This window comes from Cydia strobilella, chromosome 9 (genome assembly GCF_947568885.1).
Source record: "Cydia strobilella chromosome 9, ilCydStro3.1, whole genome shotgun sequence".
In the NCBI taxonomy this organism is placed as follows: Eukaryota; Metazoa; Arthropoda; class Insecta; order Lepidoptera; family Tortricidae; genus Cydia; species Cydia strobilella.
Window position 1 is genome coordinate 9307269 of NC_086049.1, and position 27154 is coordinate 9334422.

Genomic DNA, 27154 nt, shown 5'->3' on the forward strand with positions numbered 1-27154 from the left:
GGTTATGTAATGTTTTCTTTTCCAGCGAGCAGGAAAGTGTCTACAGAGTTTTTTTAAATTTCGGGGGGTGGGTGGGAGTGGGTTTTGGTCGTTTTGGTCCAAGTAAATGCTTAAATTTTCTATAACTGAATATGACACTTATAACGCATTTCCTTAATCTGACGACCACAAGTTTGACGCCCGATTTTGACATTGTAACCGTCAGATTAAGGACATGTGTACAAATAATTGTCAGATTTAGTAATAGCACAATTATATCGTTAATTTGGACTAAAATAATCAAATCCACAATTTGCTTAACGATTTGTTGAACCCGCCACCAATCCCCCACCAACAAACGGCTCAACATAGACGGCTTAAAGTGATAAAGGTCCACGGGGAAGCAAGATATCACTTATATCTTAATCTGACGCGCTCGAGTAAAATACTCAAATTATTTTCAGTCAGTTGAGACGGGCGAATGATCATGCTTGGGGTACACTATCTTCTTTTCAGTTTCCGGAGGTCGTTTTTTCAGCGGACCATGTTTCCAATGTGGAGGATAGCCGTACTTGTCCACATCATCCCACCACTGCGGTTCACCGCTTCCCCAGATCAAGTAAATGATATTAGTGCCTATTAACACCGCGAATACTGTCCAGAATGCAATACGCCACTGTCCTATAGTTTGCTGAAAGGGAAAAAAAGGTAGTAAGGAGTGGTTAAAAAAGTAGCAGTGAATTATCTGGTACTTATATTTTTTATCTTTTGCTAATTAAGAAGCAGTTTATTTAATTTTAGTTATTTTAAAATAAAAACGAAATCATATTAAAAAATATGAGATTGTTTGATTTTTCTCATTTTTATTGCAATGTACTTAGAAAACTTTTGAACAATTCAATTTGACAATCTTCACTTGCCATTTTCCACAATGCTACAAATGCATTTCCATTTTCACTTGTTTTATTATTTTAGGAATATCATGTTACGAATAAGTTACACCAATTAAATGGATTTTGTCTTGGGTAGTCGGGAAGTCTCTCCAATCTAACCTCTGTAAAAATGGCAAATACATAAAAGTAGAAATTCCATGTAACTACGTCAAAGTGAAGTCAAATCAAAAAAGTTAAATATTGAACAAAAGACAATTTAGTAAGGAATTAATTAGCTCATCAAACTTTAAGAAAAACTATGTTTATGAAAAACACCTCATAAATTTTCTCAGAAGACGCTGTCCAAAAGTGTTAGGAGAGATGTATTATAAAAGGCGAAAACTTGAATTCGCCCTTTTATTTTTAAATACGATTTTATTTGATTTTATAGAATAGTATCTACAGATTACTATAAATTCACTGCTTAAAAATTATCACAAAATATAATGAAAAAAACCACATAATGTGCTGCCACTTTTTTTCCACATGTAAATACTTACACTGGCTTAAACCTTATATTTATGTTATTGATATTATTGCATTATTATTATGCATTTTATAATTACAGGTGCCTAGTCAGCATATAGTACAAGTAGTGACAATTGTGTATATAAAACGCCAATCGAAACTTGAGGTGCAGTATGTTTAGAAAACGGAGGTTTTAAAAAGTCGTAGTGCTTTTTTGGATCACAAAACGGCTGCCATTTAGCAATCTTGAGGCCTTTCTCGAGGGACTGTTTGTTAGAGAAATTTTATCCTGAATAATAATACTATCGATTAGTATAAGTAATAAAAGAGGGTTTTTTATTTTTTTATTTTAGTTGGTTCGAGTCCCGGGCGAGGCAAGCGAGCTTTAGAAAATCTTTGAATGCAGATTTGTTTCTTTTTAAAAATAAATAAATGTCTCCTTTAAGTAAAATGAGCCAGCTTAAAGATTTAAGGTAGTACCCTCCAGGGCCCGACTTATCTTTCCACACTGTATATGTATTATTATTATTAGTACTTATACATATACACCGTACCATCCGCCGTACCGTACGCCGTCCATGGCCGTTTGCTATGAAGAAGCATCACATGTGTGCTACTGACACTTTAGATACGTAGATTCCCCAGTGTTTAATTTTAAAGTAAAATGGAACCTTCAGAACACTAGCTCTAAAAAAACCGGCATTTCGTCTTACATTATCCAGTGGTGTGAAACGGAATAGGAAATTTCGTTTCGCTAATTTTCACCCGGAACTCAATCAGTCGTCAAATCGTCCTCGCAATACTTTGCCAGCTCACGAACTTTAAAGATAAAAACTATTTGTTAACCGGCACAGCGAATGCGTAGCTAATTACTAGGATATGATAGTAATTTGTACCGTAAAATGAAATCTATTCCTCATAAAGGATCCGCTTGGTTACTTAAATTCACCTTAAATTCAATCAATTTCAACAGCGATCGTCTGAGAGGTCATCACTTAAAGCTAGAAAGGCATAGGTCTCACAGTAACCCTTACAAACACTTTCTGAGCAACCGAGTAGTAAGGGCTTGGAACAAACTCCCGGAAGACGTAGTTTCAGCACAAAATGTGAACCAGTTTAAAAATAAATTAGACAAGCATAACACTACATCTAATACTCGTTCATGATAACTATATATCTTTATGATTACTGGATACAGGCCATATCAGTTGCCATAACTGCCTGCCTGCTTATTAAATAATAATAACAATTTGAAATAAGAATTGTTTTTAACCCCGTCGCAAAAAGAGGAGTGTTTTATGTTTGACGCAAATTTCTATCTGTCTGTCTGTTGCATAGTAGCTCTCCAGCTGATGGACCGAATTGAATGCAGTTTCTTTTACGTAAAAGTGAGTTTTCTTGTGGTGGTTCTTAGCTATGTTTGATAGAAATCGATCTAGAAGTTTGAAGAGTATCAGCTCTTTTCCAAAATGATGTATGGCATGTATGGGTTAATTTTTTGTGTTTGTGTACGTCTTAATTTAATTTAATCATATATTATAATGTACATCGTTTTAAATGTTTTAACCTTATATGGAAATATTTTTTGGATTAAATCATTTCATTCATTCATTCATTCATTATTGGCAGTAGGGGGTTTTTAAAATCTTCAATTTAATAGTTATAGTTTATCAATAGTGATCGTAATCCAACCTAGAATACTATACAACCTAGAGGTAAAACTAGATCCGATATTGTTGGATTTTTTTCAGTTAATAAATAGGCTGTTTCACTACTAAAAGTTCTCAAACCACGCCAAGGCTTCCCAGCTTAATGGTTTCTATCGTACGAGAGCTGAGATCAAAGCACTAAATAAATAAATAAAAAATAAAAATATTGTAGGTACACAAAAATATTTACAGGGTTGTTAAGATTAACCTAATTAAATACAGTTGACAAAATGTACCTGGCATAGAAATATACTAGTCAGGTTACTCTGGTTCCTAAACTAGGCTTAGCCTGTCTCGTAGGTAACCCAGACTCGAATGAGTTTATACAATTAATTAACATAACTTAAAGCATATAAAGAGGAGATAGAAAACAGAATGAATTTTACATTTTTTACAATAAATTATTAAGAAACAAGCATTCTAAAATTATCTTAAATTATATTGAAACGAACTAAATTATACTTATTAGAATTTTAAAGTTGGCGCTGATGGCGTTCGACTCGATCAAGTTAATTGTTGCGAGTGAATGTGTGTGTGTGTGTTGGGAGCTGAGCCATGAGGATATTTTTTTCTGAGCTTGCCTAACGGTCAACTTTTTGATAGGGACTTTAGTATTGAAATGGTACTGAACTGTGACATATATTTATCTGAGGTTCGAAAGACGCGAGTGTGATTTTAATCAGGACACTTGTATAATATAGGTACATTACGTTACTAGTAAAAGAACCGATGGAGTGAGGCTTCTTGGAACTTAAGGTCGATTTATTGTTTCCAAACTCTCCAAAACATTCATCAGCGCGATTTATTTTTGCACTGCTATTGGTTTCTACCATGACCACCTTGGACGCTATGAAGAAGCAACAACTTTGTACTCAGTGTAAAAAAATTGAAATAATAATAATAATATACTTACATCAGGAGTCAACAACCCGATCAAATAAGGCGTAATCATGCCAAAAATTGCCGCGATCCCGTTAGCAAATACAGAGCACGTCCCTGCGTAGTACGGCGCGATGTCCATTGCATTGATCTTGACGCTGCTATAGAAGCCTGCCATGAAAACCATGGACGCTATGAAGAGGCCGACGGCCTCCGCGCGGTTGCATCCCGAGTACGAGGCAAGCATGATAAAAACTGCCGGTACGGAAGAGGCTGAGGAAAAAGTTTTCCTTAGTCTGACCTACTACTATGGCTGAGACTTAAGGGTCAAATTACAATATTTTTTTTAAGGAGAAAGATAAATTATGTTAGTTTTTCATTGGGAAGAGTAATTACACAGTTGTGCAGAATTACGCACACACACACACACACAAGTCCTAATTGACAATAAACGACTAATCGATAAACCTTTTACCTTAGATAATTATTTATTTATTATTTATTGTGGCCCGGGAGGAAAATGAAATGTGTGATATTTTAATAATTTAAAATTTTACTTAGCAGTACGAACTATGATGCTTCAATAACATTGACTTTCATGGTCTGTACTTCATGGTCTATTACGATCCTTTACATATTTACACAGGTATGTATAATGTTTCGTCCGATCAAAGCCATACTATTATAATAAAATAACACAAAACAGTCACTTGCGCTACATACAAACATGGATGAACATGAAACTAGCATGATTCTATATTAAATTAGAATAATATTAATTATAACTCCAACACATAGAATTACCCCCACGATACGTGACAACGAATCGTTCTTTTGAAGGAGCAATTGGGATGGCGACTGTAGCATTGCAGTAGCAGGAAAAAGGCGATGTCACTGTCCATTTCCTTAATAAATAAAATTGAGTAACAGATTAAACGTTCAGATTAATCGCGACAGCTATGTAGCAACGCGGTTTATTAAGGAAATTTACTGTAATGTAACACTACACCAGCAAGTCCAGCAACGCTCGGCTGTAGCAGTAGGTAACGCTGCTGCAGTCGCAATACGAATATCTCCTTAATATTTGTGACAAATATTTTTCACTTACATATGGTCGTGTATATCTTCCTGCCCGTGTTGATGCTATGCCATTTCTTCTTGATGCATAAATCGCACAGGCCGGCCATCAGAAACGAGGACACATACATAGCCATGTAGGGCAAGGCGGACATGAGGCCGGTCTCTTTGATGTTGAACCGAAGCACGTCGGAGTAGTACTTGGGAAGGTCGGTGATCATTGTGAAGTAGCCCCAATCGTGCCCAATCTGCGGTGTTACTATTTGTGAGGTATATACAGATTGTTTTTAGCAATCATAATGACAATGCCTGAAGAAAAACTGAAATGCGCAGATTTATTGGACCCATGTTTGAAAGTTAGAGGGGATGGACACATTTTTCCTTACTTTTTTGAGTGATTATTTCTGAAAATAATAATTTTATTAAAAATGGTTTTAGAAAACCCATATTATTCGTTTTCAAAAATCTAACAAGACTCCACATTATAAACTTATAGCGAAGAAGAAAATTACCCCTCTTTAACGAATGTGAAGTCTACGTGTAGGGTTTCTTTTCTAGTTCTTGTTTTTGTTCCTAGTTTTTATACCCATTTGTATACCCATGCTAAACGGCAGCTCTTTAGCAGTAACGATCACTAAGCATCGGCATCGGACGGACAGGCATACGAACATGGCGAAAGCATAATGGTTCCCAGTTGACTACGGAACCCTTTTCTATTTAAAGAGAAAATTTCTTTAGCCGCCAGCAGCATGCTGAGATGGGGCCATTTCGCGACACTTTATTTTCACTATGTTCTTTTAATGTATGTCTATTGTCTGTGTGTTTACGAATAAAAAGTATTCTATCCTATTCTATTCTTTAACTAATTATGTGACAATGAGTTTACATATATGTATTGCAATACCACAGGCAATACTTGATAGATTTCGTTGTATAATTTTATATTTCGTTTGCACGCGATAAACTAATATTAACTCGTGAAAATAGAGCAATATCAATAATTTTATGCAAAATGAACATAATAATGTTATAACATTTCCACATCGTCTTCCTCCCTGAGTCGCCAAAATATAAAACCGTTTCACTCAATGTCTTCCAAAACCCTAAGCTGGTTAATCAAATCATGCGTTCTTGACTTATACACATAATTAAGGAAAAACCGGACGGACAAGTGCGAGTCGGACTCGCCCACCGAGGGTTCCGTACAAATTTATTTTTTAGTATTTGTTATAGCGGCAACAGAAATACATCATCTGTGAAAATTTCAACTGTCTAGTCTGTCTAGCTATCACGGTTCAAGAGATACAGCCTGGTGACAGACGGACAGACGGACTGTGGATTCTTAGTAATAGGGTCCGGTTTTTACCCTTTGGGTACGGAAACCTAAAAAATACTTACAGCCGCTGCGACGAGGGCCCATAGCGGCGGCGATCTCAACAAAGCCTTAAATGGCACCGGGTCCAGCTTCCTGTACAGACCTGAAGCGATGACGCTGTCTTTCAAGTAGTCCCGTTCCCGATCCGATATGTACGGATGGGTGTTTGGGGTACTGTAACCAATAACGCAATGTGTCAACCGGATGTCAAACGTGGGTCTTCAATTCTTACACGAAAAATAAAATTAACACATGCCAAAGAAGCATGGAGCGGAGCATCCTAAACATAAAACGTATCGTTAAAAAGAAAGACATAGAGATAAGACAAAAAACAAAAGTAACTGATGCTCTGACATACTGCAAAAAATTTAAATGGCGATGGGCGGGTCATGTAATAAGAATGAATGACGACAAGTGGACAAAGACTGTGACAACATGGCCTGGTCCAGAGGGAAAACGAAGGCAAGGGAAACCATTAGAAAGGTGGTCAGATGAAATTACTAAAATAGCAGGAAAACACTGGATTGAACAAGCAAAAACTAGACATAAATGGAAGGAGTTGGAGGAGGCCTATACTCGAGAAAGGTCCTTAATATCCAAGACATAATTTATATACCAAATAGAAAAATTAAATTTTATTAAAATAATTGAATTATAAATTATATTAAAATCAACATAATGAAAAAATGTAAAAAAATAATTATTTAGTAGACATAAATACAGTAAATTATTTAGAATTTAAAATATGAAGTATAAGTTATGCATGCACTAATATTCGATAATTTTCTTATAATATTGTAACGATATTAAGGAATAAATGGCTTTTTTTAATTTTTTTTTATTAGAACCAATAACTAACGATAAATACTTCTTAAATACGTATGTTGTATATTGTTATTTAACCTTATTTTTCACAATAATAAAAAAAGCGATTCATACATATTATTATGGTTGTCTTACATCTAATTTATTAAGATGCACGCAGTGTTGCAGTTGCAATTGATTTCCGTCGCTATTCGAACTTAAAATACTTACTTTGAAATTGTTTAAATGTCACACGGGTTACTGACTCACAAAGTTAACTGTGTTTTCCACTGTCTAAGTCACAGTAATTGTTTTATGTTATGATTTATGATAGGTATGAAAATGTGATACGAGTACAATCTTGTACAAACTGAATAATAATTTTTGATGACTGGGGAAATCTAAGCAGGTAAATGTAAATTCCTCTATAAATTGCGGAAAAAAACATTACACGCTAACAAACCTAAATAGGTTTCTGCTATCTGTAATTAAGCATAATTATACTAAAATTTAACACGAATCATCGAGTACCTAATGGTTTTGTATTGAGAAATAAAGGTAAATGTCACCCTTGATAAAATACCTATACTTGGAGATTAAATAAGACGTTGCTAATTTAATCGACATTTATTACGTCGTATACCTGCACACTTTGCGAGTCTCAATTCCCTCAATTGAGCAATATAAATCCAATATTGTACTTATTCAGTTGATGTTGATTCAAAAAATTTATCAATTCTGGCTCGGCAAATTAAGACTTCCACTTGAATGATTAGGGTGTTTTTTGGATGCGTCATTCTTAATCCACCTATACACATATAGGTAACTATTAAGTTGCTATAATTTTCTATTTATTTCGTTTTTATCCATTGTCTAGATAGATATAATACTCATTCCCTTTTTCGGTGCTCGGTTGAAAATTACATAGGTCTACATCTATAAGTTTAGTGAAAAGTAAAGTCTTACCCAAAATAGGACCCGTACTATCCCCAATCCTCCGAACGAATAGAACACGTTTGCCCAATCTCCACCATTATTCAGCAGTAGGGCCCACAAATGTTACCAATTTGGGCGCCACCGAATATCATAGCGCCAAATCGAGACCGCTCCGACGGGGGTACCCATCGCGCTAATAACAGTACAAAAGCTGATGTTACTGGACCCTAGAATATAAAAAAAAAGATTATTACTACTTTTTTGTATAGATTCTCATAGGTCTAAAGAATTTGATCAAAACAAATGATTTTCAAAGGTAGCATTCATCATCATCATCATCATCATGTCAGCCGATAGACGTCCACTGCTGGACATAGGCCTCCCCCAAGGCTCGCCACTCCGACCGATCCTGTGCCGCTCGCATCCACCGAATTCCCGCGACCTTCACCAGGTCGTCGCTCCACCTCGTTGGAGGCCTACCGGCAGTTCGTCTTCCGGTACGCGGACGCCACTCCAGAACCTTCCGGCCCCACCGGCCATCAGTTCTGCGAGCAATGTGCCCCGCCCACTGCCACTCAAGGTGCTGCCTCGGTTGGGCAGCGTTCGGGAAGCTCCACAGTATCTTTTCGTCCAAATTTCCGCAGTGTCTTAAGTCAAAAGTCTTTGACCAGTGTGTGTTGCCAGTGATGACATACGGATCTGAGACGTGGGCGCTAACGATGGGCCTCATAAGAAGGCTCAAGGTCACGCAAAGGGCAATGGAGAGAGCTATGCTCGGGGTTTCTCTGCGTGATAGAATCAGAGATGATGATATCCGCAGTAGAACTAGGGTCACCGACATATCTCGCAGAATTGCAAACCTTAAGGTAGCATTAATATCGAAAAATTACAATCTAATTGAGATTTACTTTAGATCTGTTCATAAGTACAAAAGAACATGAGTAATTTCCGAAGTTTCTGTGTGAAACAACCTCAAACAAAACTTATGCAATATACGAGAGAACAAAGTTCATATCACGGGGTGGAAGCATGTTCTCCCGCCACAGACTCATAAGGTGAGCAACTTCCTGAGCTCAACTCCCATCACAACTTGCCAACCAGTACGAGTGCTATGCTGCGATCTCTGATTATGCATATATACGCATGTTAACTTGACATAGATCTCTCACTTATACTGGTTTTCCGAATTAATGACTATTGTGTAATGGGGCCACATTTTTATAAACACAGTTTATATCAAAACTATTAGAACGTTTTTATATACAAAACAATAGTTACCTCTCCCATTCCCTCAATAACGCGAATTATAAACAACCCGACAGCGCCTCCGACAGTAACAGCCCATGGGGTTAGTACGGTGGCCACAGACGTAGTCAACAGACCAAGCCCAACAGTCCATTTTCCGCCAAACTTCTCTGCCAGAAGAGCACCGGGCAGGTGAGTCAGCACGTATCCATAATAAAAGGCACTAAGCAAGAATCCCTGGGTGCCTTCGCTCCAGTCATATTTTTCTCGACGCTGAAATATATAAGTACCTAAACTGATTATAAAATTTAAAATAAAATGCGTCTTACTGACTAGACCCACTAGCACGAATTATGTTGTCGAGCGCGACTTGTGTTGGTATTGGGGTTGATTAAATTACCATCTTTAAAATTTTAGATATTAAAGAGGGAAGTTTGATATAAATAAATACTATCATATAGAAGAGGTCTGAGAGGTTTGAGGGTGTCTACTTATAAGAAAATGCGCATGGCGATTTATATAATTGAAATTTATTATCGCAAATTTATTAGGTAAGGTGCGTTCCTATGAAAAAAACTATAAGGCATCAGTTACGTAAATAAGAGTCAATTATAAGTAATCTTTAAACTGCTGAAATACATATATTAAATGCAAACTATGCCTTTAATCACTCGAAACATAATTAGTATTTGGTGAAGTCTTTATACAATAACAGTTAACAAACGACTATACCTATCTAGGAGAAATACATGCGTCTACGGCTCGTGGAATCAAGTAAAACCTTGATTCAGCCCCTTAATCTAGATTGTAATTGCTAAATACATCGGTACTTACGCATTTCAGTTTGTCTAACAATAAAACAATTTACTCGTAGTTACGAGAGTTTGAATAGTTCTATTAACCGAAATTTCCAAGACATTATACACAGTTTAAATAAGAATACCTTTTTAACGTGCACATGTTTAATCCGCATGACAAAAATAATACAATATCAATAACTCCATCGACAATTCATTTACATCAAAATATCTGTAGGAATTTGGACGCTTAATTCTATAAATGTATTAACCATATTTATTAGCGATAACGAGAAATCGAACTCGTTATATTAATTATTCGACAATAATTGTCATAGGGTGGTTTGTAAAATAGATCATACAAAGGTAAGGCTGACTAGAACATTTAACTAGATTTATTCACTAATATTATTTACTAATACACAATCGGATTAGGCCTAACCTCGAAATCTCTAGAATAGTGCTGAAATTGTTATGTATGTTAATTAATAGTCTCTTTTTCATGTCCACACTATTTGACATTAGGGGACCTCGAGGAACCTCCGCCATCTTGGAAAATGTGTACTATCTTGGAGAAAAAGCCAATTAAATTTTACACAAAAAAGTCTTTGACACATTTGCGGAAAAAATTCATGTTTTAAAGAAAATACTTGCTGAATCCAGATTTAGCGCTTATACCCTTTCAGGGGACATTCTCTTAAATTAAATTAAATAATCATTTATCGCAGATCATAACAATCCATAGATTTTGTTAGTTTGTCTTAAGCTAAATACCTAATAACTAGTGTTAATATTTTCTAAGTTAACCTACAAAAAAAATAACTAAACACCATACAGGTCAACATACAGGTCGCCCAGTTAAAACCACCAGGTGCCTCCATATTCGACAGTTCTTAATAGGAAAGTTGGAGGAATATAAATTCCACTTTTGTCTTTACATTTGTACGCCGCCTTGAGAGGACGTCGAATACGAGTATTAAATCATATTTTTTCTTCTAGCGCTATTGAGCGGATTTTAATAAAATAGATATAAGTAGATCCATAATTGGTAGAAGGTTCAATACCGCTTGTGAGTTTGGGATCGTCGACGATTCGTACAGCGCGCCTTTGGACTGAGTCGAAGGGTCCAAGCTGGCATCCAGGTGCTCCTGCCCAAAGGTGACAGCAGTACTCCATATGGGGGTCTGACTTGCGATTTATATAGCAGCAGTTTGCTCCGGAGTACAGTATCGCCGTGCTTTATTGAGCACACCGAGTTTTTTGGATGCCAGATCAGCCTTCCCTTCCAGGTGGCTACGGAATTGGACGTCACTGGAGATGTCGACACCGAGGATCCCAATACTCCCTGACATGGTAAGGGCTGTGCCTTCGAACTGTGGGATCACAGTAAATGGGGTTTTCTTAGCGGTAAACGCGCAAACTTGTATCTTGGTGGGGTTGAATCGCACTAAATTGTCCCGGTCCCATACCGAAACTCTGGATAGAGTGCCCTCAATATCCGACACAAGCTTTTCACGACTCTCTAGCACCACGGAACGAGGGATGTTGGCACGGCCTGCGTAATAGGCATCCCCAGTACTGTCGTCTGCATAGCAATGAATTATGTTTATATTTAATTAAAACCGTACAATTAGCCGACGTATTACCCGAGCTCATCGGCCGTCTTACCTCATATATCATCAGCGTCACATTATTAGGAGCCTCTCTGGAAGTAACATTCGATGTGTCAGGACAGGTCTGACCAATTATGTGTACGGTGGAAGCCGTGTGCGTTACCATCTGCGTGATCGTCATGCTGAGACAGACCCGCATTGTGAAAGAGTTTGCTAATGCAAATAAACCCAAGACCCCGAGGACATAGCGCTGGGGTATGATCATTACTGAAAAATATAAAATATTACTGATGTATAAATTACTTATATGTACACAGCAAGAGAAAAGGTTCTGAAAATTGTAATTTAACTAAGTATTTATTTATTATTGAATTACAGTTTATTTGATATATACATTCCGCAGACATGGCATGGCATATATTCTAGGCAGTCCGTCCTGCACTAATGTACGGCTCCGAGTGCTGGACAGTCAAAAAGTCACACGAGCAGGAGTGCCATGTAGCCGAGATGAAAATGTTGAGATGGGCGGGAGGTGTGACCCGATTGGATAAAGTTCGGAACGAGTATATACGGGGGAGCTTTAAAATCGCACCAATCACCGAAAAACGGCCACGTAAACAGGCATAGTGATGATCATGTCGTCAAAGTCGCATTGAAAATTCCAGAACTTAAGAGAGGCCCAGGCCGCCGTCCGTCGACCTGGTGGTCAAACATAGAAAGAGACCTCAAAAGATCCCAGATGTCAAAAGAGACAACCCAAAACAGAGTCTTGCTTGTCGCAGAAGAGTGAGGAGGCCCGACCCCAAATAAAGGGAACAGGGAAAGAAGAATAAGAGACATTCCGCAGACAGATGGAGAGACAGCCATATAGACGAACGAACCTTAGAGGGTTAGTAATAGTAAACTAAAACAGATTATAAAAAATGTCTCGAATAAACTTTTACAACCTTTTGTATTTCGGAGATCAAATAGACAATGTAACACTACAGTGAATTTGAATGGGACGCTTAGCATGGCTCTTTTAATCTAAATGAATGTCACTGACCCCGACCCCGACAAAAGACCCCGACAGAATTTATTCTCATTGTGAGTCTAAAGGCTGTTTTGCAATCCACATTTATTCATTAAATATTTTCCATTCAGGACCCAACAGCGATCTTTGACCCGCTACATATTTAAGTAACTGGAGCACATAATTAGTTGCTGGCTACGAATTGCTTATTAATTATTGTAGAGGTAGGCTGAGACCAAAATTCAGCTTTTATGGGGAATTACTAACGTAAAGCCTTCCAAATATAGCACAATAGTTTTTAGGTCATCAGCCGCACGGAATAATGAGCGTGTGCTCTGTTTGAACCATCTTCGGAGATTTTTGAGCCAAGAGTTACGTCTTCGTCCGAATGATCTTTTCCCTTGGATCTTTCCTTGGATAATGAGTTGAACGAGTTCATACTTCTCGTTTCGCATGATATGACCAAGGTACGGTATACTTGCATTTTTGGACTGTCTTTAAAACTCCGACCTCTTTATTTACTAACTGCCGCAGTCTATCGTTAGTTATTCTATCTGTCCAAAATATTTTCAGGACTCTTCTGTACACCCACATTTCGAAGGCCTCCAAGCATTTACACATATTCTCGGTCAATATATCCCAAAATCAGAAATCAGAAATCATAAATTTATTTGCTTAAAACATGGCAACGTTGTAAGAGTACCTGATAGCCAAATAATGCATCACGAGTCCCGAAACTATTTCTAAATCGGAACTGAGTATTAGAAATATTTTCCTCATCTCTTTTGTAGATCAGATTGTGAATTATCTTCAGAAATATCTTTAATACATGACTTGTCATGGATATCGTTCTGTACTCATTGCATGACTTGGCGTTACTAGTCTTAGGAAGAGTTACGAAGGTGGAGTGTAGCCAATCCTCGGATATTTCACCGCTTTTATATATCCCGTTGAAAAGGCGAACGATAATCGGCAAATTTTCTTCCACCAAAATTTTTTGGTTGGTGATCCTACATATACATGCAATATTACTTCTAAAAAAATAAGATAAAGAACAATGAATATTCACTTACCTCGATTTAATATTAGTCTCCATCCTGTGAGGGTCATATTGCCTTAAATACTGGTGTATCAACTAAATACACCTCCACTTGCAGCCAACACTGTACAGCCGAGTGCACAAACACCTTTACAGGCCAACGTTCCAAAAGTATATATACACGCCTCTAAGACAAAGATGTTTGTGAACTCGACCGTACCCTGATTCCTGCAGTAGATAGCAGGCTTCTAAAGAAAAAAGAATAAGTATGTGTTTATTTATTACTTTACAAATATTTTAAGAAAGTGTTAAATTATCTAAAATAGTTTAATTATGGCACACTTCGTTCTTAAACCATCTCACAACAGTATCGCAACGCGTGGTGCCAATTGTCACTAGCTGACATGGGATCTGATAACGTGTTCTCAAACAGACTTTAGATAAATTGTTAAGTCTGATAAGCGGAAAAAATTAAGGAGTGCAGATGTGATATGCTAGTGTCGAACAATCTTTAAGTGTTCTACTTTTTGTATTACATAATAAGTACAGTGGCATAACTATATCTGGGTCCAAATTTGACCTGGAGGCTGTGAGCACAGGCTCCCAATTGCCGCTATTTGATTAATTTGCCTCAGTTGGTACTGACGTGTCAGAACCTTCAAATTAACAGCTAGTTAATCTAATAGTCTAACTATCCTTTCTTAGTGGAGCTCGCAACGTAACGTGCGGGTAAATTTGAACTATTTAAAGCACCGCAGAAAATATACACCTATCTACCTAGTGGCTTTTTATTTGGGGTTCGTTTTATTTATTTTAACATTTGTTTTGCTCTAATTAATACTTGGTTTTATTATTAGTATTACCTAACAAAAACACTACCACTACACACCTAGAGCAGCACATACTGCACCCATATGAGGAGCAACACATTACAGCCCAAAAAATCTGCAAATTATTATATTCAACGGGACTTAGTTGCACTCTTTAAAGGGCTGCCACAAAAGATCACTCTTGGACCCCTTTGTCGCGGGATTTAAAGCCTATAATAACAATATTGGTGTTCCGTGGGTCCCACTCGGTAACCATTTTGGCCCACCTTTCAGGGTGCATGCGGCAGACATGCCCAGCCCAGTCCCACTTAAGCTTAGCGGTCTGGACACCTACATCTACAACTCGAGTTCTGGAGCGCAGTTCTGTGTTTCTGATTCTATTAGTTCGACGTGGTGCTGGCCGGGGTGCAGGCAGGCCGAAAAGGAGATGGCGGGATGACTTTGACGCATTTTATCCGGATTGGCGGGAAACTACAAACGACAGGGTCGAGTGGAGGAAACGAGGGGAGGCCTTTGTCCAGCAGTGGGACACTAAATTAGGCTAGTAAAATAAAAAAAATAACAATATTACTCGGTAAATAAACAATAAATGCTTCGCTGCTTGCGCCAATCTTGATGTTATTTTTTTTTATTTTCTATAGTATATATATATATATGTATACAATCTATGAATCTTTGCTTCGTGAATATAACTTAAGAGTCCGCAGCAATCTCGGTTCTCCATACAAACGTAGCTACGCTCTTATTTCAAAACGACTAGCTAGATCGTTCTAAAACTCTGTACTTGCAGTATAATAAGGTATATCTATGCCTGTAATTACTTTATGTGGCTTCACATACCATAGTTAAAAAATACAGCGAATTTGTTTTTATACAAAACTTGTTTTTACTCTATCTCGTTTGTTTTATAAGCTGGAGCTATATAAACTAATTACAGGCATATATATATATATATATATATATATATATATATATATATATATATATATATATGTACCTCATGCCATTATATGTACAAAGTTTAATTACAATCCAACACGTAGTTTTAAAATGAGAACGAAACTCCGTTTGTATGGGAAGGTGAAATTCGGCCTAACTTGCAGCGGACTCTTAAGTCAAGGTAAATTGAGGTGGGTGAAATTAAAGGCTAGAAATCGTATTAACGTGTTTAGTCCTCTCTTGAAAATAAACTATAACTTAAAACCATTTTATAATTACTTACACTAATTGTCATTTTAGTCAATGTTTCTGTTGTTCTTTACTTTCACTAGTTGGCGCTTCACTGTCTTTCTTCTTGGTGGGCAGAGGTCCATGTTTCCAGTTGGATGGGTAGCCGTACTTTTTGACGTCATCCCACCATTGGGGTTCCCCTTGCGCCCAGATAAGGTAGATGATGTTGGTGATCACTAACACCGCGAGACATACCCAGAATGCTATCCGCCATTGCGCTAGGGTCGACTGTAACAGACAGATAAAAACTATTTCACCATATATTTTCTGAAGCACTCAATATATCAGTTGAGGCTCTAAACGTGAGTTCACATACGAGTATATGTCAAGAATAAAATAGGTTTTCGTGCTCGAGTTACACACATAGCTTGTACTTTATTAGATTTGTAACAATTGTAACTGTACATTGATCTTTCGCTGAGTTGTACGGTGCTGCTGTGAAAAAAATCATATTTATAAAGCAAATTTATGCAACATACATAAGTAAAGACGAAATTTACGAATTTTTTTATTGAAAAATAATTATGTTATTGTAAATAAGACCATAAGCCAAGAAGCAGATGACGGATAAATAACTATTATCTGGGTGACCGAGCTTTGCTCGGAAAACATATAAAAACTCAACAATGCGCGTTTTCCCAGAGACAAGACCTAGCTAGATTGTTGGTCCCCGAAAACCCCCATATAGCAAATTTCATCGAAATCCTTAGAGCAGTTTCCGAGATCCCCAAAATAAATAAATATATATATACAGGGTGGAAATAGATTTTGGGTCAGTGAGGGCAGCTACAAGATCCTGTGTTGCTAGGCGAAAAAGGTATTAGAAGACCTTCCTTCGATTTCAAATTAATGAAGGTTGGCGTTTACAGATTTTGGAAAACACATACAGGGTGCGAGAAAATGGTCATTTTTTACCAACTTTTTTTTGATGCCAATCGATCCCATTCCTGTCCAGGATCAAAAGCTTGTATGGGGACCAAAAACAAATTTCCGGCTAGAAAAGCCATAAATCAAGAAAAACTTTCCCCATACAATTTGTATGAAAATGAAAAAAAGTTTTTTTTATATGTATTTTTTTATGTCAATCGATTTCATCGACCGTTTTCTCGCATCCTGTATGTTTTTTCCAAAATCTGTAAACGCCAATCTTCATTAATTTGAAATCGAAGGAAGGTCTCCTAAGACCATTTTCGCCTAGCAACACGGGATCTGGTAGCTGCCCTCACTGACCCAAAATCTATTTCCAGCCTGTATACAAGAATTGCTCGTTTAAAGGTATAAGATTTAACAGTAAAACCAAATTACCTGTGGAGTCAAGAGGCCAATGAGATACGGCGTTATAATGGCAGATATAGCTGCTATGCCGTTAACCATGGCGGTGGTGGTGCCAGCGTAGTTCGGCGTGATGTCCAAAGCGTTGATTTTCATGCCACTGTAATACGCGCCCATAAGTGTCATGGCTGCCACGAACCAGAACACGGCCAGCGTAGTGTCGCAGCCGGAGTACGAAGCCATGATGATGCAAATACCGGGGCCCGTGGCAGCTGTAAAAAAGCGATAACTAATAAAATTATGATATATCAAAGCATTTGACATTCAGTTTAAATGCTTGATTGTCGCTACCAGCCTTTAATGTGTTAAGAATTTGAAGATTGCCAAAATAAAACAAGTTTAGCCGTTAAACAACGTCGACACTATTTACGACACTATTAACTGGCCTTAAGTAAATCTTATTGCAGATAAATATACCAATGCTGACTTAACTATTTACTCTTAAAACAAAAATTGCAAAACCCAATGTTGGTTCTAAAAGTTCGCCAAGTACAAAAACAGGTAAATAGTCTAAACAAAATTATTGTTTAATCAAAAGACTACGTACCTAATATTGTCTTCGGTTACCGCGATAGTTACTCATGAAATAAAACTATGAAAACGGATTATATCGCGTATATTGAATGACCCGTGATTGGGTGACCCGTTGACCACGAACGCTGTAAAGAGTTCGAAACGTCGGGATGTATTATAAATTCAATATACGCGATATAATCCGTTTTCATAGTTTTATTTCATGACTACGTACCTATTGTAGTATAGATTTTTCTTGCATTACGAATATTGTGATATCCTCGTTTGACACAGAAGTCACACAGCAGACCGAAGAAGAAGGCGGCTATCCACATAGCGATGTAGGGCACGGAAGACAACACCCCAGCCGCCTTAATGTTGAACTTCAGAACGTCCGTCATGTACTTGGGGAGATCGGTGACCATTGTAAAGTATCCCCAATCGTGTCCGACCTGTTAGTTAATAAAGTAGGTTAATAAATATACCACACGCCTATGAGTGTGACTATTCACATCTTTAGTCCTGGGTTTATAAACAAATCCCGTTATCAATGTTACAGTTCATTGAAAATTAGGGTTGGCAAAACTGCGTATTACTTCCCCATTTCGCCTGTAGTACACAACTTCGCCGTAACTGGCATTAAATTATAATTCCAGTATAAATAGTATGATGGGTGGTGAAATTAGATAATTCTAGATTTTATATATACTTGTACGCAGCTCTATTTAATGTGAATTTAATGGATAGGTATATATTTCTTGGTAAAATTATATTTTATTATTCTACTTAGGTGAAGTTGGGCACTAGCAGTGAAGTCAGGGTTCTCAACGATAAATAGTTTTGCCAACCCTTTTTTTTTAATGAATTGCAAATTGGGTTTCTTGAAAAAGCACCCCTTGCTTGCCAAACAAAACCTGGCCGCAAGTATATATGTAGATTATTCATCTAGCAACAGTTATTCGTCAGCCAACTGGATGACCACCTGAGCAACTTATTTAGATTGGATTTTAACTGCCAGCACTGCAAAGACTCATAGCAAAAATTGTTGTTCGAAAAAAAACTCAAGTTTTCAGTCAAGGGAGATTCCAATAACAACTTACTCCCGCAATAATTAAAGCCCACAATGGCACAGAGCGCAACAGCGCCTTCCAAGGTACTGGGTCTAACTCGTGTTCAGCGGTGCTGATCAGTGATGCTACATTCTCGTTTAAGTACTTCTTCTCCTTGTCCGATATGTACGGGTGAGTGTTAGGCGTGCTGTAGCAGAGGACAATCTGAAATCAACATCACCATGGTTACATTTTGAAGCAGAAACATTTATTAATAAAATAGAGCTCTAAAAGCTCCATATCCCAAAGCAATTCACGTGTCTCCGATATTATCAATCTGATACCAAAAAAAACATTATCATCTGATAGCTGACGGGTCATGGTCGTGAAAACATAAATCTAGGTTTAAGTTTGAGATTATTATGAGTAGGTACGTACTTGAACATTTTTCTGACATTTATTATTATAAGTATAACAAGTTTATATTTGTAACGTCACTTACCCAAAGAGCAAACCAAAGCAGCCCCAACCCTCCGAACAAGTAAAACACGTTGTCCCAGACTCCGTCGCTTAAAACTATTCCAGAGAAGAATGTTCCCGCGATGTTTCCAATCTGAGCACCTCCAAACACGATGGAACCTATCCTCGCACGTTCAGTCTTGGGAGCCCAGCGGGATACCATCGACATCAGTGCAGGCATAGTTGGACCCTAAAAATAATAGCATAATCACTTATTGTCACTGTAATTGCCCTTTATCACATGAAGTAACGTATTCAGATCACTTAGGTATGAGTTTTTAAGAAGGTATACTTCTTATTCTAGTTTATGCGCACTTACTTCACCAAACCCTTCAATAACTCTCAAAGCGAACAGTGCCGGTGCCCCTCCCATTTTAGTCACAACAGGGGTGACGAATGTACAAACTGCGGTAGAGAGGAGACCCAAGCCGAGAACCCATTTGCCTCCGTAACGCTCCGCCAACATGCCCCCCGGAATGTGCGTGATCACGTAGCCGTAGTAGAAGGCGCTGAGAAGCAGGCCTTGGGTGGCTTCGCTCCATTCGAATAAAATTGGCTGTAAAAGTGTAAATGTCAGAGATTGGTGAAAAATGATGTCATACCTAAAACTTTTCTAACAGTCTATCGTCAAAAAAGAGAGGTTATAGTTAATATGTCACGTGTGACGTATGTTCACATTGTAGCCACCATTGTACCATATACATAGGCATATATATATGGTCGATGAGCCTGAACGACTTTGGTATGAAACAGGAAAAAACTTACAAATACGCATCTTAAACTACCGCAATTTCAGTCATAGTGGAAATACATATTTACTGTACAATAGTTTTTCCCATTGTCACTTACCTACAATCTACAATATTGATATTGTGTAAAACATGAATTAGGTCGTAAAAGATGCAGTAAACAATAAAAGTTTAGTTTGTAAACGTGTCTCGTTTTTCAGTATTTTGTTGTCATTTTCATAGAAACGTGACTATGACTAGAATATTGACCGGATCTAAATACGATAATGCGACTTATTTGTATTCAAATGTTTGAAACATAATACCTTGTTATTGTGCCTATTAGGCGGCTGTTTACTTAGCTGTATCAGCTGTACCTGTTTTTTAATCTATTTGATATTATTCATCTCTTCAATATCTAATATTATCATATTACATTTGATTTGACTAAAATAAATGGGTACCTTCTGTCTAAAACATTTTCATAATAACATTATTCTGGCATGAATCATGAAGATTTTTGTTATGACCTAAGATGATCTGGCCATAATTATAGGTATACCTAATAGCTAATAGTAAAATGTTATATTAATTAAGACACACGGCCCAATTTGAACAATGCTTATATGATGTCACAGCGACACGATACCGATCTTTCAGTGTCGAGCATAACGTTTTTAATTGTTTAAAGAAATGTCACTTTTGACACCGACAGGTCGGTATCGTATAGCTGTGACATCTTATAAGCATTGTTCGAATAGGGCCAACATACAGCTACCGCACACTGCAAATGTTGTATGACTGTGTATTATGACTGTTATAAAGAAAGTATAATGAGAAATTTATTTCGGCTAGAAAAAAGCATCATAGGTAGGGGACGTTGTATACTCATCTGATACTTTCTGGATAGTTAAGATTTCTGATAATCTATAAAGATAACTTACCTCGATTTGAAAGTAAGTGTCCGTAGTCGTGTTCCCTGACACGACGGTCTCCGTGATCAAGTCCGACGGGCACGCGTTAGGGTCGTAATGCGGGTCGCCCTCGACCGCTGTCGTCTTCCTCACCATCTGAGTGATGGCCATGTTGAGACACACCCGCATCGTGTAAGCGTTGGCGATCGCCAACAGGGCCATGATTGCGAACACATACCGCTGAGGTATGATAAATACTGAAATCAATAACAACAATGTATCATCGATGGTAAATGGTATACGGACACTAAGAACAAATTAAATTACTTTCATATTAAAATATTTTGTGTTTTTTACAAGTCGCACTACTATTTAAACTATAAACGAAATAAATATCATATACAAAGAAAAAAATTACCAAGGCCTCCAGTGCCCGGGGCTGGAATCGAACCAGCGTCCTCCGTTTACGCGTTTATTTCGGGTATACGGACATATAAAATAGAATATACACAACTAAACATGTCGACTCAACATTAATATAGTTAAGGGCTATAAAGCCTAGTTATCGCGGCTGCACCTGCGGCATTGCAGCCTGCGGCTGTCGTAAATCTATACATTTTTGTTTACAATATTTCACTCGTTGCACAATGTACTATTTGATCATTTAAATCTGTGAATGACCACAAGGTATGTCGTTCATTTCTACTAACGGACTTCTCGGTAAGGGTTGCCTAGCCGGTATAACTCTGCCTACGAAGTTGGAGGTCCTGGATTCGAATCTATTATTTTTTTGTACTGGCATGCTTAAAAAACCATATTTTCAATATTGAAATAAAGAATATTTTTTTCCCCTCACTAGCTCGGAAAGTTGTCGGTTATCCTTCAATACAAGCGGGGAAAAACGCGTTTTATCCACTAGTGGGGAAAGTAATTTGACCTTGGATGGAGCGTGTTTAAGTAGCTTGACAGATAACAAAAGGTAAAACGCTCATGATAATGGTTCGTTCGATATTAATTATCATTAAATAAATGGTTTGAGAATCTAACAAAAAATACCAAATTTAGCTTTATTTAATGATTTTAAGTCATAAACCTTAAAATTCCATAAATAACGTTTGTTTTTTAATAATTATGTTAAATATAATTCTGAACGCACAAGTTAAGTCGATGCAATTTCAAAACGCATCATTAACATTTCATACGTCAGAAATGGCAACATTGTCAAAAAATTTTTACTTAAAAACTTCTCACGTAAAAGTACAGAATTTCCAGTTTTTTTGTTATAATATCGTAAAAAAAATGAGTGAGTCCAGTTGATGAAGATGATCTAACGCCTGTGGATGTTGCACTTTCCTCGCTATAGTGAGGGGAAAAGTTTTGTGTTACACACGGGTGCAAATGTATTTTACTTCTCGCTACGCTCAGGATTCTATTTTAGAACCACTCGCTTCGCTCGTGGTTCAACTATAGAATCCTTTCGCTTGCTCGTGTTTCAATTCCACACTCGCGGGTAAAATACAACTTTGCACCCTTGTATAACAAATAACTATTTATAAATATGGTCGGACTGCAAATACTGCCAGGCCAAGGTGAGGCCGACCACGACATACGTCAACAGGTTTAATTTAGCTATAATATTATAATCCTTTTTTTTTTTTTCATTCTATTTGTCAACTCCACGACGACTTTCACGACATCGATTGTAGCTGCCACGTGGTACCATAAATTCGGTCGGAGTCGGACACAGGAACCTGCTAACACAGGATTTGGCCGACCACTTTGTTTTTACTGTCCTCAAAGGCAGCTATCCTGACATACAAGTTTCATTCTATTTTTCGATGAGGTTTTTTTTAATGAATTTTTGTACCACTTTTTTGCCATTTGCACAAAATTTGCCAGGATAAGCGCGGCTGACCAAGAGCAGTTGAAGCTACTCAAAGTCAGCTACCCCCACACAGTAGACATTTTCTATTTTTTTATCAGGTAAGGTTTCATGCAGCCAGCCACCGGACTAATATAAGTACTTCACTGCATAAAAACAATGTCGGTTACCAGGCAACCTCGTGATTTGATTCGGCGATAACATTAGTATAGGTGAACCACCAAGACAAGTGTGATTGCACACTTATGCTAGTTATGCTAAAACATTTTGTAATTTAATTTGCAATTTAAGCCCCTTTGCACTGTTTATTGTACTTGAAATATCTATGAGATTATACTAAAACCAACTTATTTTAAATAAAACAAAAATTGTTGAAATCGGTTCACATGATAAAGAATTATCCCAGACAAAGTCAAAAAAACAAACCAACATACATATAGGTCGCGCAAATTAGTTAGCCAATTTGCCGATAGATGGGTCTATACACAATTACAATTTTGTAATTTAATTTGCAATTTAAGCCCCTTTGCACTGTTTATTGTACTTGAAATATCTATGAGATTGATTACACTAAAACCACCTTATTTTAAATAAACCAAAAATTGTTGAAATCGGTTCACATGATAAAGAATTATCCCAGACAAAGTAAAAAAAAACAAACCAACATACATATAGGTCGCGCAAATTAGTTAGCCAATTTGCCGATAGATGGGGCTATACACAATTACGCTTATTACTTATGATTCTGGTCAAGTCTTTCGTGATTATAGTTACATAAGAAAATGTAAAGTTTCTACGGAACCCTCGGTGCGCGAGTTAAACGAACTCGCACTTGACCGGTTTTCTTCCTATTTGCACCAGGTTTACATAACATCTAATCTTGTATTTTTGTCACAATTTCTCAGATACTTATATTGTGTAAGTGAATCCTTTTGGAAAGCGAAATATTTGACGTAGCCCAAAATAAAATAAATCGTTCATCACTATTTAACTGTGAACTAGAGATATATAAGAGCTGGTTATTGATTTGTTATCGCTCGCGGAGCCCCCACAGAGGCTAGGCGGAGCCCTAGGGGTCCGCGGCGTACACTTTGAAAATAGCTGGATTAAACCATAGAATTGTATGTACCGTAGCAAATTTTGGTATAAAGAATTTTTCCCTCCACTAGCTCGGAAAGCCATCTTTTATCCTTTAAAACAAGCGGGTAAAAACACATTTTATCCACTAGTGGGGAAAGTAATTTGACCTTGGAGCGTGTAGCTAGTTTTGACAGACAACAAAACGTAAAACGCTCATAATAATGGTTCGTTCCATATTAATTATCATTAAATAAATGGTTTGAGAGTTTTCTGAAAAATACCAAATTTAGCTTTCTTTAATAAACATAGTCATAAACCTTAAAATTCCATAAGAAACATTTGTTTTTTACAATGATGTTGAATATAATTCTGAACGCACAAGTGGAGTCGATGCAATTTCAAAACGCATCGTCAGAAATGTCAACAATGTCAACAAAAATTTTACATAATGTTATACTATATTGATGATTATAATTAACCTGGTGATGATTATAATGTGTACAAATAAAGACTTATTTTTTTATGATCAGTTTTTTTGCATATTGCACTTTCCTCGCTATAGTGAGGTAAAAAGTTTTGTGTTAATTGTGTTACACGCGGGTGCAAATGTATTTTACTTCTCGTGTGTTGAAAGACTCGCTATGCTCAGGATTCTACTTTAGAACCACCACTTTAGAACACACATCACGCTCGTGGTTCAACTATAGAATCCTTTCGCTTGCTCGTGTTTCAATTCCACACTCGCGGGTAAAATACAACTTTGCACCCTTGTATAACAAACAACTATATTTCTTAAAAATACGTACATTTTGACAGAGCAAGCCTCCAACCCGTCAACATGTTGAAGTTGTACCTAGAAACACAATAAAACTGAACTCATCACAATGTACTATGTCAGAGACATGCAAGAGAGTACACGTCGCAGAGTACAATAGGCAACCACTCGAGTTTTATCATGGATGTTAAAGGTGTAGCGGTGTTGACTATAGGACGCGCACTGAAAGATAAAACGCTGTGCCGACTCGGTTCCTTGTTTTACAGCTTAACATCTTGTCGTCATAGCTCTGCGAGCACTATTAGGTACATACTCTTTTATTTCCTCATTTACGCTATTCGGTCACGATTTTTCTCAAATAATACAGTTCGTTTGCGCGGACAGTGTCAGTTCTCGGTTAACGAAATTGGTTAAAAATATATATTACCTATGTAGTAGAGGAAATTAAAGTACCTACCTTAATATAGGTGGGTGCTATTCAAGTGCTATTGTAAGAAAATTTTACCGCCGCCCTTAAGCCACGGCACCCCGCAAGCAGATTGCAGCCAAGGACGCTCACCGTACTTATCTCGACATCACAATTTTAAAGTTTTAGGCACGTTTGATATAATGGTGTGTAAATATTCTTTTCATATCTCATGCTCTGAAAGCGTGTCGTTGTTGTTCTAAAAAGTGCGCAGAAAGTGATACGTTCCTGCTCTAATGCAGAAAAGTTGTGTACTCCTCTGCGTCCCTGTCATCCCTGTCCCACGAGCAACTGGGTAGAAACAAAATGTAAAAATAGTGTTTTTATTTCCTCGCCTGGAACAATTGGTAATCCCACATTGGATCTTTTTTTATCAAAAATGATGTAAGTAATAAATTATTCTTGATTTCTTTTGTTGAATTGTATTTACTCGATTTCATAAGGCGGGAACCAAAAGGAATAGGTACACCGATTTTTTTTTAAACCTTACACTTGCGTAAATGAGCAAAAGCAGAATCTTGTACGATATTACCTAAATAGGGGTTTAAAGTTATTTAGCACTATATTCATTAAAATTAAACAAAATACTCGTATAAGATGATAATCGTTTATTTTTACATGAAATTGTTATTTATTATTTAAATTCTCCAAAATACTTTTATTATGTTGGCTAAATGAGGAGGATGCCATTGAATATTCAGTTTTAGAACGAAAAAGTAAATAATTAAAAAGTAAGAGGCAATCCCGCTGATTTTCATACTATAATGAACAAATCATTTTAAATCTAATTTGTTTAAAAACACACATAGTTTTCGTAAATATTGCAATCTAAATGTTTTTCGCTAGGGGTTATTTATCTTCACATATGTAAAGTCTCCGATTGCAAGTAAGTCCTAAGGAAAAAATCATGGCCAAAATTGCCTTGTCTCGTTAGGTTTCCTATTTCTTGTTGGGTATTGTCTTGTTGGGTTTCACTGCGTTCGAGCGCCAAACTACCTCGACAGAAATGGGTGCCTTTCAACCCTTGGTTAACAATCTACTATATTTTTATTAACTACCATTGCTTGCTTTAGGTTATTAAAACCAAAAAGCTAATTAAGAAGAATACAAAAATTGGCGTAAATGTAATTGTTTGTAATGATCTTGGTTTATTTTACACATAAATACCTACTTAAATACTTTTGTATGTGCTAATTTGTTCTTTAGCTATATATTTTATGATAAGACTGTTAGAGAATGCATCATGGTATTAAATCCGCCATTTGTACGATACGTTTTCTTTTTACGCAATAAAGGTTAAATAAATAAATGAGTATTGAACATTTTTATGTTTACTGAGTTCTATTGTTTGTTTGACTTTATGTTTTAAGTATTTTACAATGGAGGCATTTAGAACGACCTGCACTTTGTTTGTGATTATACTGATTATGGTTCTTTTGTACATAATTTACTGAAGAGTTATTCGATTTTTAAAGTTGGTATATTGTGTGTTTTTTGACATTTGTGTATAATCAATAGATGACTACTCAACGATCATAAATCATAATATAAATTCTTATACTGTTGTTTACTATTATGATATAAATAAATCTAAATCATATAGGTATCACCGGCAACCACGGCAGCTCCGATTCACCCGGTTTGAACTAGAGATTTACGAGCATAGGCAAGTGAAAAATTACTTCCAAGCATTTTATTTAAGAATAGCACTGCATCGAGTCGGGGTCAGATGCGTCGGTCGCGGCAAAGATTGGTCGAAACGTTTATATGAAAAAAATATTATGTATTATTTTGTATTCATTTTACGTGATAAAATCCATCAATATAAATAGTTTAAATAAAAACCTTTTACTAACCTCGGACACTTGTCTATTCCATAAATTAGGTACTAAGTTTTTATTAAATATTTGAATTCACAGAACGCCGAGCACAACAGACGTATACTAACTTTTTTTCGCAAGAATTTCAGTA

The 27154-nt window shown here is 36.9% G+C and overlaps 1 protein-coding gene and 1 pseudogene across 1 annotated transcript; both read right to left on the bottom strand.

Moving 5' to 3' along the window:
* Positions 1–430: 430 nt before the first annotated feature.
* On the bottom strand, positions 431–13987 carry LOC134744252 (putative inorganic phosphate cotransporter; annotated as a pseudogene).
* A 1865-nt stretch (positions 13988–15852) lies between these two features.
* Positions 15853–24937, bottom strand: LOC134744213 (putative inorganic phosphate cotransporter). Its single transcript, XM_063677933.1, has 8 exons — positions 24749–24937; positions 21011–21237; positions 19658–19894; positions 19322–19528; positions 18871–19044; positions 18006–18222; positions 17231–17469; positions 15853–16153 (listed from the first exon to the last, which is right to left on the bottom strand). Exons 1-8 carry the CDS (start codon positions 24780–24782, stop codon positions 15935–15937), a joined length of 1554 nt encoding a protein of 517 aa, XP_063534003.1. The 5' UTR covers positions 24783–24937; the 3' UTR covers positions 15853–15934.
* Positions 24938–27154: the final 2217 nt, after the last annotated feature.

What these genes read in the sequence shown, in the direction of transcription:
- LOC134744213 (XM_063677933.1), bottom strand. Translation starts at nt 24,782, where the DNA reads ATGTTGACGGGTTGGAGGCTTGCTCTGTCAAAAT. An exon ending in TGCTTTGGTTTGCTCTTTGG is followed by an intron (nt 19,045 to 19,321) that starts GTAAGTGACGTT and finishes TGTTGATTTCAG; the next exon opens with ATTGTCCTCTGCTACAGCAC. An exon ending in TTGGCCTCTTGACTCCACAG is followed by an intron (nt 16,154 to 17,230) that starts GTAATTTGGTTT and finishes TGTCTGTTACAG; the next exon opens with TCGACCCTAGCGCAATGGCG.